The sequence below is a fragment of the Python bivittatus genome, unplaced genomic scaffold (assembly GCF_059951505.1).
Source record: "Python bivittatus isolate LINGU-HERP-01145 unplaced genomic scaffold, Pbiv_v1 ctg000080_np1212, whole genome shotgun sequence".
Taxonomy (NCBI): Eukaryota; Metazoa; Chordata; class Lepidosauria; order Squamata; family Pythonidae; genus Python; species Python bivittatus.
In genome coordinates this window covers 22,073,047-22,092,283 of record NW_028277035.1, presented here as the reverse complement: position 1 = coordinate 22,092,283, position 19,237 = coordinate 22,073,047, and the positions used below count along the sequence as shown (strand labels likewise).

General features: G+C 43.3%; 2 protein-coding genes across 2 annotated transcripts; one reads left to right on the top strand and one right to left on the bottom strand.

The window, feature by feature from the left end:
• The first annotated feature begins 3,567 nt into the window (after positions 1-3,567).
• On the top strand, positions 3,568-10,719 carry PCYOX1L (prenylcysteine oxidase 1 like). The gene is made up of 6 exons (XM_007421100.4): positions 3,568-4,282; positions 5,043-5,249; positions 6,581-6,755; positions 7,207-7,418; positions 7,596-7,736; positions 9,986-10,719. The coding sequence occupies exons 1-6, from the start codon at positions 4,153-4,155 to the stop codon at positions 10,642-10,644; spliced, it is 1,524 nt and encodes a 507-aa protein (XP_007421162.1). The 5' UTR covers positions 3,568-4,152; the 3' UTR covers positions 10,645-10,719.
• Positions 10,716-18,913, bottom strand: IL17B (interleukin 17B). Its single transcript, XM_007421114.4, has 3 exons — positions 18,826-18,913; positions 17,025-17,350; positions 10,716-13,732 (listed from the first exon to the last, which is right to left on the bottom strand). The coding sequence occupies exons 1-3, from the start codon at positions 18,844-18,846 to the stop codon at positions 13,486-13,488; spliced, it is 594 nt and encodes a 197-aa protein (XP_007421176.1). The 5' UTR covers positions 18,847-18,913; the 3' UTR covers positions 10,716-13,485.
• Positions 18,914-19,237: the final 324 nt, after the last annotated feature.

Sequence of the window (19,237 nt, the reverse complement as noted above, 5' to 3'; positions counted from 1 at the left end):
AAACAGCCGACGATTGGCAGAATGAAGAGCCAGCAAGTAGACCAGCTCTTTGTAATTCTTCTCTGGACAAGGAGAGGATTTGAGATCACCCACAAGTGCTCCAGACAGTTGCTCCTCACAAGAAGACTGCAAGACAGTGGTCTCTGGCAGGTTTAGAGCTCTGGGAGATGAGGGAATAGCCATCTTGCTCAAACCGTGGTCGGTGCCTATAAGGACACTAGGTTCACATACTTCCTTTTCTAATCACTTTCGGAAATTGCTTGTTAACTGCTTTCTGGCTATTAAGAACCTTTGGATTGATGTATTTTACAACACCAGGTGAGTTTCCTTCAATCCTTAGTGAAAGAAATTTTAAATGCAAGTTTAAGGACTTAATTTTTTTTTTCCTGGAATAAACAGCAAAAGGGTGATTAAAACTTTGATTTTAGAAAGTTACAAATGGACTAAGGGTCCAGATAAATTTGAAATAAGATTTGGAATTAATTATAAGAATCCCTCCCATGGGAAAATGCTTTTGTTTTGAATTCTTTTTTTAAAAAATAAGACTTTAAAATTGGCACTAGAGGGAACTAGAAGGAACTAAAGATTACAATTAAAGGGAAAGAACACTCGACTTTCTATTACAGAATGAAGCAAAATATTTTAACATTGGACATTTTTGAACAATGGACCCAGAAGTTAATTTTAAGAGTGTCTGCCTCTATAGATAGACTGTGTTTAAAAGATGTTATGGAAGAGGAACGAGTTTTACCTGACAAGACTGAGACTAATTTGAAAGTGGATTTAAAAATGGCAAGCTACAAGAATGAGATGGAAAAAGACGTTACACGGGACATACAAAAGAAACTGGCTGATGTCTTAATAATTAAAAGGGATATACACATAACAAATCAAGAGAGTGACCTGGATAATTTTCTTATATTGGATTTACAAAGAGGCCTGTTAAAACTTTAAAAATTTTGTGAGAAGTGACAAAGAAAAAATGAAAAGTCAAATTCTAGAACATTATTTGAAGGGACTAACAATTGAGATTGTTAGAAGTAAAAGAAAGGAATATAAAATAGATTTATTTGATCAAAGTTAAAATAGATATTTTTATTATCTATAAAATAATAATTTTATAATGGTTAAGGCATCAGGCTAGAAACCAGGAGCCAGCTGGGTGACCTTGGACCAGTCACTTGTCCAGGCAGTCTCTTAGAATCAGGCACGATCGAATGGATTTAAAAAAAAAAAAAAAAGATGTTATCTCTGGTAACCCTTAATGGACTTTTGCTGACATCAGGACTGAAATGATGGGGTTTTATGGATTTGTTTATAGATAAGAGATGGCATATGAGAAGAGATTATTTGTTGTATTTTAAGGTTGTAAATTACTAAAATTGTTTATACTTGTGATGAAGGCAGAAGTAACTTCTTTATATATTTCTTTTTTCTTTATTATTTATTATTTTCTATTTTTCTTCCTATTTTTTTCTTCTTTTCTTTTCTATACCTTTTATTTTTACTTTTTTATTCTTTTATTTTTTTAGTTTGTATTAGTTTTTATTGTAAATTGTAATCTTTAATAAAATTACTATTACAAATACAATTTAAATAAAAGTGATTAAATTATTCGGGATGAACACTGGAAGAATAATAGTGATATATTAAATGGAATTGAAATAAGCGCTGTAGAAGTTAGTGCCCAAGGAAAAAAATGATGAAAAGGAAGAAAGCTCTGTTTCCTTTTTTTACACCCTGCCTTCATCTATTAGACTCCTTTTTGCATTTTGCATAATGTTGCTTACTCAAAAGGGAATAGTGTGATGGCTATATATATGTAGGTATGTGTCTATAGAGATTACTTATATCCCACTTTTCAAGATACAAATCCTATCAAGGCAGCTTACAAATACATCAATGATCATACAAATAGCGTTCATGATATTTTAAGAAACAATTCCAGGGCAAAAGCCCTGGTGGGGCCAGAGGGAGCTCTGGAGGAGGTTTCTGGGCAGGCTTCACTTCTCTCCCTTCCTCCTCCTGGCTCTGTCCACCCAGTAGACTTACCTATGGGTAGTATAAGTATGGGTTGGATTTGCATGAACACCAGAGTATAAACTATAAACTATACAGGCTGGGTTCATACAATGTATGAGGCTAGAACAAGTTTGGTTAATTTTTAGTTCAGCTTGTGGTTCAGTGTGTTGAGCATATACAACCCATCCATTCCAATGCACCCTATACGGTATGCACCTAGCAAGCTGGCTTTGCATGGGAGGCTTAAAACGGTATAATGTCTCTTGAGTCAAACTTGACTCTGGTGACTATGTGGACTTATCCATGCTGGGTTTTTTTGTTGTTTTTTTTAACAGCAACTTAGAAGTGGATCGCTTCAGCTTTCTTTGGGGATTTCTTGCAACTTTGCGGATTTCTAGGTCTCATGTCTAGATACTAATCAACTCCAACCCAACTTATTTAGTTGCAGGTAGTCCTCACTTAACGACAGCAACTGGGACCGGAATTTCCATCACTAAGTGACATGGTTGTAAAAAGCATTGTCACATGACCACATTGCTTAGGAACAGAAATTCTGGCACCCCAGTTGACGTTAAGCAAATCACTGTGGGTCATTAAGCAAGGACATCATGTGGTCACCATTTGCGACCTTTTGCTGGCTTCCCCATTGACTTTGCTTACAGGAAGCTGGCAAAGGTGTCAAATGGCGATCATGCTCTGCTGGCCATGAGGACCGGTCATAATTACCCCTTATTCAGCGCCATTGTAAGTTTGAATGGTTGCTGAATAAGTGGTTGTTAAACAAGGACCATCTGAATTTATTTTATTTATTTCAATTTACTGGCTGCCCAACTTTAGTGGACTCTGGACATAAAAAACAGCTAAAGATATTAAATCAACAAGCAGCCCAGACTAAAATGCTCTAATAACAAAATCCACAAAGCAAAACGGGTCATTAAACAAATAACAAACATCAGCCCCAGGCCTGAGACCCAAGCCAGGTTTTCAAAGCTGTCCAGAACCCCAGGAGAGCAGGAACTGCCCTTATCTCTGGGGGGATGCTGTTCCAGAGGGTGAGGGCTGCAACAGAGAAGGCACGCTTCCTCAGTCGCACAAGATGGCAGTGTTTAATGGAGGGGACCTGGAGCGCATACACTGCTGGAACATACTGGGTGGACAGAAACGACTGGAGACAAGCAGTCTCTCAGTTATCCAGGTATCAAACTTAGCTTTTTCAGCTAAGGTCAGCTTAGGGTTGCTGCTACCTGTGGATCTGGCAGGCTAGCCTGCGCAAACCATGTTTCACTCAAAGAATCAGCATTCTGGGTTCAATGACACTGAACCATAAACATCCAATTTTATGATTCCCACAACAAGGCTGAGATGTGTCAGCTACTTTCTGGTTCAGTGTGTCGGGCGAATGCACTCTACGGTGGGTGAATTCTGGATTTAAATAAAAAACAAGTCAGGTGCTTCAAGTACCACCTGACCTTTGCATTTTTGCAGGAAAATCTCTGGAGGCAGAAGAGGAGCGTCTCCTCCCTTTCAGAAGCAGTCGCTCCGTGGAATGCCGCGCCTCGGCGGTGCGGCCCCAAAGGAGTCGCCACCCCAGGATTACCTTGCACGGGCGCGGGATATTTTACTATAAAGGGCTGAGTAACATTAACCTTGGAAAGCCCCACAGGGTTATGGCGACGAGAATCAGGGATTTTGCGGCCGGCGAACGAGGCAGCTTCCGAAGGCGTATTTGCCAGAGCACTGAAGTTCGGGCTGTGGGCGAAAGCACATCTCATCTATTGGCGTTTCAGGACTTCCTGCAAGGGGCGCTCGCGCTGGGGACGCTACCTCCTCCGCTAGACAAGGACTTCCCCCTTTAGAGAGGCCGTCTCGGTCAAAAAGGCCGCGGGAGGCGCAGCCAATGATCAGCTGCCTCTTCTACACCCCCTCCCTCCCAACATCTCGGGAATCGCGGCGTCGCGCCGGAGGCCAGAAAGCCCCAAGGAGCCGGTTCGCCGGTCGCTGCAGCAGAAGCATCCGGGCGAGCTGGTTTCCGCTGCGGGGCTGCGATTTGCCTTTCTCGCTTTTGCAGCCGCCGCCGCCCCTCCACCTCTTCTTGCGCCCCCACCCCCACCCCGCCTTCCCGTGGCCACCATGATGGCAGAGTTTCCTCAGCCTCCTTCTCCTCCCCGGTGGCTTTTGTTTCTTACCGTAGCTGTAGGGGTGATGCGAACGGAGCCCTCCTTCGCTGCCGCAGGAGATGCAGCTCCGCCGGGCAAAATAGGTAGGCGTTCCTGGATGGCATTAGACCACCACAAGGCCCCGTAGGGTGGGATCCTGCGCCCAAGCAGCCTGGAACTGACGCATTTTTACTGGGGAAAATGGGCGTAATGGCAAGTCAGCGATGCTGCTGCAAGTGGGGCTGATCTGGCTTCTCAAGGGACATGCTGGGTTTGGCGCTTTGGTGGCCATCCTGGAGTGTTCGTAGCTGTTTCTGGCATGTGCTCTGAAATTTATCCAGTAATGCTCTTTTTTAAAAAAAAGTCAAGCCAGCCCAATGGCTAGGTTAAGGTGTGTGTTTCAGCCCTGCTTCCTGACATGAGTGTTATGTCTGTGCACTCCTGATGCGAGAGAGTCTCCATTGTGCTCACAGACACTGGGGGGCAGATGTCCTCTACCTGTTCCTTCTGCCTGGGGGCCGCTGGTGATAGCACCTCCCTTCTCCAGATGCATGGGGTCTGTTGTACCCAGAATTCTCAGAAATTGGCTGTGCTGGCTAGAATTTGGAGTGGCGGTCCCAACACACTGAGAGGTTGAGGAAGGCTGTTATAACATCTAGATAGTTTTCACAGTGAGATAACAGTTTTGAAGCTGAACTGGAATCAAATTAGCCAGAAGAGTTTTTTATTCTTTTATGGCATCCCCACTGTTAGACATAGATGTGCTTTGAGCAATGCTCTTTTCCCTGGGAAACTGAATCTGTTTGATGAAGGTGGATCTATTTATGGTGGTGTTTAATCAACACACTTGCTTTGCTTTGGCAGCTGTGGTGGGAGCTGGGATTGGCGGCTCATCGGTGGCTTACTTCCTGCAGCAGCACTTTGGGCCCCAGGTCCAGCTGGATGTGTATGAAAAGGCTGTGGTGGGGGGTCGCCTGGCCACAGTTACAGTCAACAAGCAGTCCTACGAAAGCGGAGGGGCCTTCTTTCACTCTCTCAACTTGCACATGGAGGACTTTGTGCAGCAATTGGGTAAGTGCAGTTGACCAATTAGAATTATGAACTTCAGGTTTGGTTTCCACATATCCTTTTACTGCCTCTGAGCTTGGATGGTATGGCAGATCTTTGGTTCCTCTGGCACACTAAGTAGATGAGATCAAGAATCATCATTGTTCTGTTACAAGGGAGCTCACCTACTTGTCCTATTCAGCCAGCCAGCCATATCCTGTCAGAATATTCCATTCCATTCCCATCTGTACTTATGGAATACAGTTGGACTATTTGGGGGAGATTCCACCTTGGAAGTTCTTTTTCCCCTAAAATACTTCCTTTTTGTGAATGGATGATGATGATTCACTATGAATATATACATCATGGCAATATGCTTGATCCATGGGTGTTTAAGCTTAAAGTAGGGATGAACTGGGATGAAAGAAAGCCAGGGTCAAGCCTCCGTACAACATGGAGCTCACTGAGTGACTTTGGACCAGTTACTTTTGTCAGCCCAGCCTTCTGACAGAGTTGTTTAAGAGTCTAAACTGAGGGGAATCCTCATGTAAGTCATCTTCAGCTCCCAGAGGAAAGGTGGAATGTAAATATAATGTAACAACAGCTGTAACAACAACATCATCATCATCAAATCTGCCTTGGAGCAAAACTCGAAATGGACAATCAACCCTGTAACATTATAGTATTTACATATTTATTGAATTTAAACCCCACCTTTCATTTAAGCTCAAGGAAGCATATATAGGGCTCCCTCCTCTCATTTTTCCCCTCAACAACAACTTTGTGAGCTAAGTTGGGCTTGGAGAGAGTGACTGGCCCAAATATCAGTGTATGATTTGGGCTGAGGGGAGAAAGTGCCGGTATGCCATAAGGACAAATTAATTAATTCTAGCCATAATTCTGCCAGAGTCCAGAAGAAACCAAGTTGTTTTTACTTTTAAAGAGAGTTGGGAATTCTCTTTATTTTCCTAACCAGTCGTCACTGAATTTTGAGACACAGTCCTCTGCCGTAAAAAGCAGCATGAAGCTCAGAGCCAGAACAATTAGAAGTGGCTGTTGTGAACCAAGATGAAGCATAACAAAAATTTGATTTTGTGTTAACAAAATCTGGCTGCTGTCATAGAGTTCTGCAGTGCCAAAATGGAAGACGCTAGAATGAGTGTGACAGCAAATGAGAAATTGTATTAAAAATCATGACTGAGAAAGAGGGACTAGAAATCTCAGGATTTCTCAGAATCAGTGTAAGTTAGAAGTAGATAACAAAAGTGATCAAGAAGGTCACCTCTCTTGCAAAGCCCATCATGGTTAAAAGGACATAAGCCAGCCTTACTGTGACCTTGTTTTCTGTTCTGTAGGACTGAAGCACCGTCGAGAAGTGGCAGGAAAGAGCGCCATCTTTACTGGGGAACAATTTGTCCTTGAGGAGACAGACTGGTACCTACTCAACCTTTTTCGGCTCTGGTGGCACTATGGCATGAGCTTTCTGCGTCTACAAATGTGGGTAGAGGAAGTAATGGAGAAGTTCATGAGGTAGGTAACAAGGAGGCTATCACGGGTGCTTCCAGGGCAATGAGAGAAAAATGAGATGATCTTCCTTGGATCAAAAATTGCTTCTAGCTGGGTGGTAGCAATATAGTATATGGGAGATTCTGAAGACTTCCTGTTGAGGGAATAAGGAATAGCCTCGAAGGACAGGAGGAAAAGCCGCTACCAAGGCAGCAGTCAGATAAGTGGGGCTTGAGCCCAAGCCAAGAAACTAATTTAAGAAAATGTCTAAGACAAGTCCCACCCAAGTTCACACAAAGATAAAGGGAGGGAGGGGGAAAGCCCATTCAGACTTGCAAGATTCTGTTGCTAGAGCTATAAAAAATAGTCTTGACCTATGGCATTGGTTTCTTAGTCTTGTCTACCTTGTAGGGCTGACACTTCCTAAGAGAGAAGTCGTATTGCTCTAGCTTTTTTCCCTTTTTATGACCTGCAGGATCTACAAATATCAAGCCCATGGCTATGCGTTCTCTCACCTTGAGGAACTCTTGAGTTCACTGGGGGGTGACACCTTTGTCAACATGACACAGCGCTCTGTAGTGGAGTCCCTGCTGGAGGTGGGCGTCACACAACGCTTCATCGATGATGTCATCATGGCCATTCTCCGGGCCAATTATGGCCAGTCAGTACTGGTGCCTGCATTTGCAGGTGAGTGCTACCCATCTTCCATTGCTCCAGACCTATTAAGTCAGGGCAGGGAGTCCTTTTTCAATAGGCCATTGCTCAAGCATGGGAGACAAGGACACGTTGTAGGCAAGCCTGGCATTTTACAACTTTAGCTAGCTTATTCTCTGACAGCTGCCTCCTCTGTACTTCTCTCTTTAGGGGCCATGTTACTAGCAGGAGCGCAAGGCAACAGATGGGCAATTGAAGGCGGCAACAACCTGGTGTGCTCAGGTTTGCTGAAGCTAACAAAAGCCACCATAATTCATGCCACGGTGACAGCTGTCTCTCTGCACAGTTCAGGTACGCCACACAAACCCATCTCTCTCTACTTCTCCCAAGATTGCAAATAAGACTAGAAGATCTCCGAGTAGCAGGACTAGAAATCTCAGAGAGCTGCTGTAGACCAAGTAAATGTACTGGGATGGATGAACAAATGGTCTGACTTTGTACAAGAGAGCTTCCTATATTCATATGGGTGCACTTCAAATCCAGAGAATTGAACTTTAAAAGCAGCTTAGAAAGAAGTGGTGTCTGGCTGCCAAGCTGGATGTGCTGTTCATTGGATAAATGCAATTGACATGCAGATTCTGTAAGGGAATTGCAGCGCAAGAGATGCCTGATCCACCCTAGAACTTATGGAAGGAAATGTAACATATTTTTATTCTCCCACACCCCTGGCTAATTCACCATCTCCAGAACATTTATTTGTTTTTCGGGGGAGGGGGGAGCCTCTGTTGGCGCTAATGGAAGGTTCTTCAGAAAAACCAACATTGGCGAGAATGCCTTTATTGAGCGGTGGCAAGGAGTGAAACACGCACACACAAGGTTATTTATATTCACAAAGTGTTACATCTGGTTTAGTCCTGGAATTCAGAATCTACTTGATATTGTTGCCTTTCTGGAGATATTTTTACTTAATACATGCAATAAGTGTTAACTGGATAGTGCACCACAGTGGTAGAAAAAGGTAGCAAGCGAGGATGACTTACTCGGGCTGAACAAAGCATTAGAAATGGAAATGTCACAAAGCAGGTTAGCATGAGCAAGGTGTCCCTCCACAAAGCTGTATAAGAGCCACATCCTCTGGAAGGCTCAGCATGGCTGCTTTGCAGCTTTCTCCAGTTGTCATGGATATCTGTGCACAGCTGTTCCAGTTTTCTCCAGGCCCAGTGGAAATGTCTGTGCTTGCACATGTGTGTGCAGACCACTTCTGAAGCTGCTGAGTCTTCCACAGGACATGGCTAGTTCAATGCTTTGAGGAAAGGGGTTTCCTTTGCTTTTTAGAGCTCTATTAGCTACAACTGTAAAGGAGGGACCCGGGCTCCAGTTGGGAGCTGTAACGCTAAAACTGGATTAAAGGTGGAAAAAAGATAGAAGTAGTGAAAAAATGCAGGAAGGTTATGGACAGAAATTGCTATCATCTGGACCCACTTTAAAAAATTCTGGATAATTGCACATTGGAAGCCACCTAAATGCCTTTGATGTAACAAATCCATTGATGCACGCAAAGAAGCAGGCAGAACACAACTAAAAACAAGGATCTTTATATTGGAGGACTGCTCAGGTTACTTTCTCTCTTCACTTGCTTTAAAGGTTGGCATATTTATTGCACAGAGATACACTTGAAGTTTCCTAAGTGCTCACAGTCTTTTTTTTTTTTAAACTAAGAAAAGGAGATGTTCCTGTATATAGGGTATTTGTTGTTGCTGTGATCACCCAAAGCATACCCAGTTGAGCAAACGTGACACATTTAGGGAGAATGTAACAAAATGGTAGATTACTTGCATTCTACTAAAATAAGTAAGGGATTAACTTATGTGCTCCCTTATAAAGAAGAGGGGCAGAAAACTATGCAAGAAGAGATAGAGCATTTTCAGGTGGACAGAATAAAAAGAGGGAGAAAAGAAAAAGAGATAACTAGTATATATAAAATGAAGAAAGAGAAACATTGGTGGTCCTTATAGTAAATAAATTATTCTGTGGATCAGCTGTTGTGGTGATGTACTTCTAGACAGAAACAACTTACATCCTATATTATTTCTTCATAAAGTATTATGTTAAATAAAATTTTAATTGTTTATAATCTACATCCCAAATGTAATAGCAGCAGATGTCTGCAACTTAATTCAATTTCTTTTCATATGATCAATATTCTGTAGTGTTTGACCTACAGAAGTCAAACACTAGTGAGATTTCCCTTTACTTATTTGTGACCAGTCAGAAAAATCCTCTCTATGCCCTTTGATCAGTTCCTATCTGCTACTTTTACAGGATGCGTGAGGGCTTATAGCTGGTTTAGCTAGCCAGGTAAGTCTTGAAAAATAAAACCAGCAGGCAGTGGGTGAGCTGCAGAAAGAATGGAATCAACAAAGAAGCATGGCAAACTGTGAGGTCTTAGCAGAATTGTTTCATGGGAAACTCTCACTTTAAAGCCTTGTCTATTCAGCTTCTTTGATGATGGTGGTGGTGATGATGATGATGATTTGCTTTGTAGCTGTCTATTTGAGTTAATGTTTTTTTCTATTTGTTGTCTGTACATTTTTATCCAGAAGGAAAAACCCTTTACCAAGTGCACTATGAAGATGAAGAAGGTCCAGGTTCCAACTTCTATGACATAGTAGTCATTGCCACTCAGCTGCATGACAGTAAGAACAATATTACCTTTCAGAATTTTGATCCTCCTATTGCTGAGTTCCCTGGAACCTTTCATACCACGGTCACCTCCATCGTTCATGGCTACCTCAACTCCTCATACTTCGGCTTTCCAGATCCCAAGCTTTTTCCTTTTGCCAGTATCCTCACCACAGAAGCTCCTGGCCTCTTCTTCAATTCCATGGATAATATTTGCCCTGTCAATATATCTAATACCTTCAAGCGAAAACAGCCCCAAGAGGCTGCTGTGTGGCGTGTCCACTCTCAGCATCCTTTGGAGAAACAAGAGTTGAAGATTCTGTTCCGTTCTTATTACTCTGTTCAGGTGACAGAATGGCAGGCCTATCCTGATTATGGATCAGTCAAGAGCCTCCCACCTATTATCCTGCATGACAGCCTCTACTACCTCAACAGCATGGAGTGGGCAGCCAGCTCCATGGAAATGTCTGCCGTGGCAGCCAAAAATGTGGCTCTCTTAGCCTACAATAGGTGGAATCACGATGTAGAGAAAATAGACCAGAAAGATTTAATGCACAAAGTGAAGACTGAACTGTGAACTTAGCAAGCACTGCGAGATAAGACTTTATTGCATGCAGAGTGAGGAGGGTATTCAAGGCTAATCTAGTGCCCTTCCCTGACCTGCTGTGTTCCAGTTATATTGGATTGCAGTGTCTGGAATTCCCAATCAGTAGTAGGAGATTCTGGGAGTTGCAGTCCCCACACATCCCAAAAGCCTCCAGGTTAAGGAAGGTCGCACTGCAAATTTAACAGAAGTAAAGTAGAGCACTAGCAAATTTGTGTAATTATACATGCATCTATTATCTGTGGTCATGGCAGTCCCTTTAGCATAGCATCACTGTGTTTCAAGGAGTCTATGAATTAATGCTTCTGTCTATCTAGTTATTCAGGGTTCTTAGATAATCTTGGAAAAGGATTGAAACTAAATAGCATCAAATTGCATTTGGGCTCTCCTGACCTGCTGAATCATATTCATACAGCACAGTTGTGCCTATCACCCAACAGCTGCAACTCAGGATTGAAACTTCCTTCTTGTCTCTCCAGCTGCAGTCTTCTCAAATAATTTATACTGGACTTTATTCTTGTGCTTCAACCCCTTAGCTAAAGGAAATGGCACTTTCAGGGGCATAAGACCTTTTATGACTCTTCTGTTTTCCTGGCATCCCAGGTTCTGTGCTCCCTTATGTTTCTTGTAAAGCCCCATGGACTTAGATCAAATGATGGTGAAGCAAAGGAATGTGTGTTGGAACATTGGACAGTGAGAGACGCTAAATAGCCTAATGAATCGTGGAACTTTTTATCCACTACCCTGATAAACTTACATGCGCACAACTAATGGCTGATCTGAAGTTGCCTTACCAGCCATCCCATGGAGATGGGTCTTTTTCCTGGATCGAAACAGACTGAGCCTGCTGTTCTCCAGCCTTTGGCTAAAAAAGATTTCCTTGATTTCTAAACCAGGAGAAACCACTGGACTGACATTCAGGAATTTTCCTGAGTAGATTCCACAATATGCTAGCCATTCAGTTGTGCTGATCCTGGGAATCTTGAAAAGAGTGTGTGAACTGGGGGCTTGAACACTTGCTACTTGCTGCTAATGAAGCTGGGCTCCCATACAACAGCTGTGTAGGGTAAAGGGTAATTTGCTTCTGCTAATCCCAGATGCAATAAAACAGTGAGGCTTCCCATTTTTCCTCCCAGAAACTGGAGAAAAAACTTAATTTCAATTGTTACCTTGTGTACTGCATGGATATTGATAGAGGGGCTTTTTTGTGGTTTTGTGTTTGTTTTATGAATATTGTTAAATCAATGAAGTGTTTGCAGAATCAGGTGAGCGACACACTTTATGGTCAAACAGCAGAACTGCCTCTTGAACAAAATGATGCAAATTCTTCCCATTTCCAGAAAGAGCAGAATAAATGGGCCTAGCTACCCTCTAATGAGATTTTTCACTGTACCTTGAGTTACAGCCTTTAGCTGACCTGTGAGGAACTGCAAAAATGAAAATAGTGTTATTGGCTTGTTGAACCTGGGCCCTTCTGCAAATAGATTATGTCCTCAGCCCCTGAGCTGCAGTTCCTCTCCACAGTGAAGGATAAATGGATGAATCGGGTAAAAAAGAGGAATTGGCATAGGTTGGTTATTGCAGATACCCAGGTCCCTCACTGTGTGTGCACAGTAATGTGCATGGTGGGTTTCTTAGGCTCTCTTGCTGCCCTCTCAGTCTACTAACTCTTGGTACAAATGCCACCCTTAGTGCTCCTTTAGCTTCCTGCTGATATGCGGGCCCTGTTATCGGAACTGTGAGTGTGGGACTCCTGGGGCTGCTGGTATTAAGATAAGGTGTTTCTTGATAGCGTTCTAAAAGGTGAACAGTAGCCTGCCAAACAATCTTGACTTAAAAAGCCTCTCACTTTCCTCCACTGCTTGACAGAGTAGGCTTATTCTCTGCTGCAACTTGAAAGGCAGTGGAGCACTCTAGCTTTAAACTGTTGATGAGTAGGTTCTCACTGGGCTAACCACAGTGTGGTTTGGCTTAGTATTTTGTAAGGACCCACACCATCAAGTGTGGTTTAGTAATCAGACTTATGAATGCCACAAAGTGTGAACCCAGCTAGCTAGTTCTGCCAAAGTGTTTTATACTCACTGTTCTAGTACTGTTCAAGAAGGATGCTATAAAAGGTGCTTTTTGAATGCATGAAGCCAGCTGGATGACTTTGGGCCAGTCACTCTCTTAGCTCTAGGAATAAGGTAATGGCCAGCCACTTCTAAAAATCTCGCCAAGAAAAACTTCATGGAATTATCTGGGTGGTCAACAGGATTCAAGACTGACTTGAAAGCACACACATACAGACAATATATACTGGTCTATACTGTATATTGATCAACTCTAAAAGTTGGCCATAAACTCAGCTTTATAAGCTGAGTAGTCACCAAGCAGTTTGAAAGCCTGAAAAGAGATACACATTTTAGCCTATATCATGCAATGCCTTTTTCCTGCCCTCACTCGTTTCTAATGTTTCTTCTCTAAATTCCTATGCAAATCAGGATGCCAGATAAGAGAAAAAATGCCAGTGGGGACTGTGGCTGTAGCTTCATAGCAAGTGCTGTTATCATTTAAGCGAGGAAGTAGCCTGATCTGCCTTGGTACGGGCCTAAAGCACTAATGGGGCACATAATGAGTAATTTGCTGGCTGAGTATATTGCCAGCCTTCTTGAGGGTAATGCAGAGATGGGAGCTGAGCAAGTGACTTCAGCATCTGAAAGTACATTGGTGTTTCCCATTTGGCAAAAGAACAGAGAAGTTTAGAAGAACAGGAATAGTACTTAATCCATAAGAACTTGAAATAGGAACAGGAAATCCCTTCCTCGTGTGTCCTCAGAAGATGCAAGTGCAGCCCACAGCAATGGTCTCCATAACCATCTTGTACTCTTTATGGCACTTTTTCTTCTTCCTGTAAGGCTTAGTTGGCTCACACAGCATCCGCCGCACTGGGATTTTGCTATAGATAGGAATGCTGACCATGGTGCGATCCTCCTGCATGGTGAAGGGATTGATGCATCCTGCACACAGACAGTGTGCCTCTGGGATGTCAACTGGAACACGGGATGCATCATGATTTATCCTAAAGGAAAATGCGTTGACATCAAAACATGCATATTCTTCTTGGTGGCTGGTAGGGTTGTGCAGCAATCTGAATATGGAGAGGAAAAAGTGATTTGGGATATGCATGTTGCACCTCTTGGAAGCTCCTTCAAGAAGCTCCTGCTTTTCCTGGGGATCACACAATCCCAGGAAAATATGTGTTTGACTGAAGAAGGTGCAACATATGCAATATGCCTGCCCATACACACAGAATCACTGTTTCCTTTTCAAATCCAAATGACAGGATTTAGTCAGGACTAGGGAGATAGTGCATCACTGGAAGATGTCCCAGAATAAAGGGTGGCAGACAACAACTACCAATTGTAGCACTTCCAGTGCTTTTGTAAGGAAATGCCAAGGACTTCTTTCTCCCATGAGAAAATTCTGCACATGACCCATTTGCTCATGGTCATATGGTAGGGAGGACTCGTGGTTCAACAGGGGGACAACAGGGCAAATGTCCTCTACATAGAAAAATGTTACAATAGGCAACTGCTTCCACTTGTGGGAGCACAAGTAACCTTTCCCAATCTGGTACCCTCTAGAAATGTTGAGATGTGAACTTCTAGAATTCCCAATCAATGGCCCTGCCAGCCAAGAATTCTTGTAGTTGTAATTCACAGATTGGGAAAGACTGACTTAGAGTAATGCTTTCTTTTTAAATGGTCATAGATTTGTTCCAAAAAATGATGCCATTCAATTAAGAAGATTGCTTAACTAAGTTACAGAAGTAATCAGAAAGCTGTACCTCCATGCAGGTGCCAGCAAGTCTCTTCTGCTGTGTCAAGTGGGTCAATCCCCCTCTACCACCATCAATATAGTAGCATCCATTGGTATCCATAAATTTACAGACACATGATCCCAAGCTTCTGTGTCACATTTTTCCTCTGTTAGTCCTTGAACCAGAGCCAGGCTTAGCAATATCTGCCTAGAAGTCCTTATAGCTTAAATGCCACATTCTGTGGCTGTACTGTTGACTGTAGGCCAGAAGCTGATACAAAGCACTGATGTATCATAGCTGAGCAAAGCTAAATGCCAGTGAAGCAGCAGCGATTCCATGCACCACTGGAAATAATGGGATAGATTGCATTCCTTTCCCTCCCATGAAGCAGAGTGTAAATGGATCCAATTCTTTTACTGCTGGATCTGTTAGAATTTGTGATCTCCAGTTCTTAGTGGATGAATGAAATTACTTGTTCAGTGTTCAGAAATACAGCAAACTCATGGACCATTCAAAACACCACAAGAGGGGGATACAGTGCCACAAACTCAGACAACTAATTTTTTTTACTTACCTTGAATAACTTCTTGGCTTCTTGATCTGAAGATTGAACAGTGTTGAAAATTCATACTAATTCAGGTTTGTTCATGAATGAGCTATAGAACATATCACTATATAGGCTTTTCTAGGTAGAAGGTTCAGTTTGACAATTACTATTTAAATCCATTACAAGTACAGGCAGTCCTTGCTTAATTACAGTAACTGGGACTGAAAACTCCATCGCTAAGCAACATGGTTGTAAAGCACAACATCAAAGGGCCACACTGACTTATGATGGCAGTTGCAGCAGTTCCGGTTGTGGTCATTAAATGAATCCTGCACAGTCATTAAGTGTGATGTCACATGATCATCATTTGCAGACCTCCTGCCAGCTTCCCCATTGACTTTGCTTGTTGGAAGCCAGCAGTGAAGGTTACAAGTGGCAATTGTGACTTTGGGACACTGCAACCATCATAATTGCGAGTTGGTTGCCAAGCGTCCGAAACACAATCATGTGACTATGGGGATGCTGCGACAGCCAGTTGTAAATCTCCTTGTTCAGTGCTGTCATAACTTCAGTTACTGAACAAGTGGTCATTAAGTGAGGACTACCTGTAAGCCCTATTTTGTCAACAGCACATGCTGCTCGGAGGCTTTTTGCATGTAGGACTCAATTTCTGATGATACCAAGATGGGTTCTTTCCTGTCACTTCTGCTCTGGACAATTCAAGTGTCCCAATTTACAATAATTAAACTAGGGGTGCCGCAAGTCTGTGAATCCCAACAGAGCGTACTACAACCTAGATCCTCCCCAAAGGACTAAGCTTTTAGTATTTCTGCTTTAGGTTCTGTTATATCCCTGTCTATCCCATATGAGTTGAGTTGGCTAATGAACCTGAAGCATTGAACCAATCACTGAAGTCTGGGATTACTTTGATTTCATTACATGGCTATGTTACAGTGAAATTCAGTTTTAGATTGAAGTTCATGATGCATGCTTCCTTTCCTATTTTAATTTCACTCCCTTAATAGCAGTCCAAATATTTTTGTTTAGAGAAGTTATTTAGGAAAATGCTATTAGAAGCTGTTCCCAGTGCAAAATTCTAAATGGGAACATGGAATGGCTGGAGATATACTTGTCCTGTTCTAATCCAACCTATTCACTATACAGAATTAAATATAACCTTGATGCTCAGATGACCCTTAGCAGTCTGAGCAATACTAAACAGAGTTAAGCGACATTCCACTAATCTCCAGGAAGGCTCCCCAGAGGCTGTAGGATTTCTAAGAGGGTCATCAAAACCACTTTTGGGTCCCCATAAAGTCTCCACTTCTACCCCAGTTCTGATATTGGACCTCTTAGACCAGAAAGAGTAAATATGGAGTTTGCTGGTGTTGAACAGGCTCATGGATCCACTGTATCCAAATCCCTCTTAGCTACCTGACAGACCAGTGTGTAATCTACACCAGCCATGGAGATGATGTAAATATATTCCCCCAAGTCCTCCCTTGGAGACCCAGTTTGGTGTAGTGGTTAAGGCATCAGGCATCAGGCAACCACGAGTTCTAGTCTCACCTTAGACACAAAGTCAGCTGGGTGACTTTGGGCCGGTCACTCTCTCTCAGCCCTAGGAAGCAGGCAATGGCAAACCACTTCTGAAATCTTGCCAAGAAAACTGCAGGGCTTTGTCCAGGCAGTTGCCAGGAGTTAACACTAACTCAGATACCAAAAAAAAAAAAAGTCCTCCCCACCCCAGGCCTGTTTTACTTGACCCTGTTAGTTTTTATTACCTTTTTGGCTTTTGCCCTTTCATGCGCAAAGCCAGCAGTTGAGTATAAAGGTAAGATCTCTTCCCCTCCCTAGCAAAATAGATTGTTAGCTCGTGGACTGCTTTGTGTGTCGTGTTGAGAATAAAATACTGCTGGGTCACCATGCTAAAGAAGCTGAGAAGTTCTGTGAGTGGGTGAAAGAGAGAGACTCCTCCAGTTACCAAATTTTGCTCCACCTCACCTATAGGCCCATGGAGACAAACTCCTCTTGTTCGACATCCAGAGCCTCAGATTGACCTGGCATTTACTGTCCAGCAGCTCAGAGCTATTCCGCAGCTGGTTAACCATCTCCTGAATGCTCCGCTCATAATCCTCCACGAAGGTGTAGTCTGTGAGGGCCCCCAGATTTACCCTCAGCACAGGGTCAGGCGAGGATTCCTGTGCCCGCAGATGTTGTTCCCTGACTTTGGCTGTGCCTCTCCTTCTTCCTTTTGTTCCCCTGCTTTGCTCTTTTGATGCTGGGGTGGCCTCCAGGGCCAAGGAGAGGCAGAGAGCACAGAAAAGCAACTGGAAAAGAAAACAGGCAAACTGTATTCATTCATTTGCACAAACCTAGGTTCTATAAACACAGCATCATGTGATGGTTTTAAAATGAAACAGAAACTCTAGCAAATATCAAAGAACAACGGGCAAACCAACACAAAATAAGATACAGTGGCAAAAAAGCAGAAGCAGGTCTGATGTTCAGATATAACAAAATATTGTTGACCATTTAATAAAAACTGATTAATAATTTTGATTTCCTACTGGCCAACCTAGGGTATCCTCCCACGAAACTTTTGGCAGTAACCTAAAAGCTGGTGATTCACTCAGGATTTTTCAATGAGCTTGAGGACTGAGTGGCAACTGGATTTCTCCTCAGTCAAAGTTTGACTGTCTCTGACAGTGCCTGCTCTGTAACCCTGGGTCCATGAGCACAGAGGCACTATGCTCAAAAAACCTGTTTTGTTTGTTTGTTTGTTTAAGGGTGAAAAGCAGTACTTCCATGAGATGCCTGGCAATAATCTATGCACCTCATCCAGAGATTTCCTGTTTGATTGACAGGGCATTTCGAGCATTCTCAAGTTTTCCAAGTTCAAGTGTTTTGTTTCAAGGGCTCCTCTGTAGGAAACAATAGGAACATGAGATAAGCCCTATTCCTTGTTCCCCCACTCCCTGGCTGCCAAAGTAGGTCACACTGAATGCTATCTATCACACAACCCACAGAGATAAATATTTTTAAAAAGAAAATTCTCATAGTAAACGCTTGAAGCAACCCTTTGTCAGAATAACCATGCTTTTTGCCCTTTCTATACTCAGAGTTTGTTTTCTTTTTAAAACATTCCTGTTGCCAAAATTCCAGTGGAGCTGATTTGTTTGAAACTCAGAAAAAAAAATGGGCATTTTATCATTTCAAGCACATCACTTACATATCAGCTGCTCCCAGTTTGGCAGTCTCCAGATGTGATGGGAGTTCCAGAATTCCCAGCAAGGAGGATGAGAATTGCTGGCCCGACACATCTGGAGGCCTCTGGGCTTGGAAGAGCTCTATGAGATAAGCCCACTGTCCACTCATCTCTCCAACCCTCTCCTCCTCAGCCCTTGCCTTCATTTCTTGCCTTGGCTAAGGTGAAACAACAGGGCTAATAAAGGAAGAGCTGCCCTGTGATGCCACAGGGCATGTGTCTGCTTGGCAGGCTACTTCTCTTACGTGCGTCTGTTGGGGTTGCTGGGACAGATGTGGATCTTATGCGTATCAGGCAGCCGTTCCAGTGTGCCAGCAGCTGTGCTTTTGTCTGTCCCTTTGTCCCCACTGCAGGGGTGCTTCGTTCTCTGGGTTTGTCTCTATTTGGGAGGCTGGATTTTGCCTCCCCCACTTTACAGCGCTCTGAAAGCAATTGCTCATCCAGACAGAGTTTACCCTTCTCAAAGCAAACAAGCCTGACAGGCCATTAATAAACAGAAAGTAAATAGAAGAGGCACCAAGAGGGCCAAGCACCTACCAGCTTGGGAGCCCACTCCATCTCGGCGGCGGGTGGGTGAGCAAAGGCTCTGCAGATGCCTGCCTCTGCCGCAGAATGAAGGGAAGGAGATGGGGCCGGGCGCTTTAAAAAGGAAAGCAACAACCCCTAATCTCTTCATCGCCCGGGAGGTGGGCCTGCCTGGCACCAAGACATTTTCCCAGGATGCCAGCAAGGATGTTGACAGAAGGGACAACCGTCAGGGCTGTCTGCTATCCAGCAAGCAGCCTGGTTTCCCCGGGATTAGAACAACAGGGTAGCCACAGGACAGGCAAGCTTGATGGAGTGGAGTGGAGTGGAGTGGAGTGGAGTGGAGTGGGGGGAGCATTAAGCAAATTAAGCAAATGCTTAATTAAGGCCAGGTATAATCTAACCATAGTGGCAGGATTTCCAA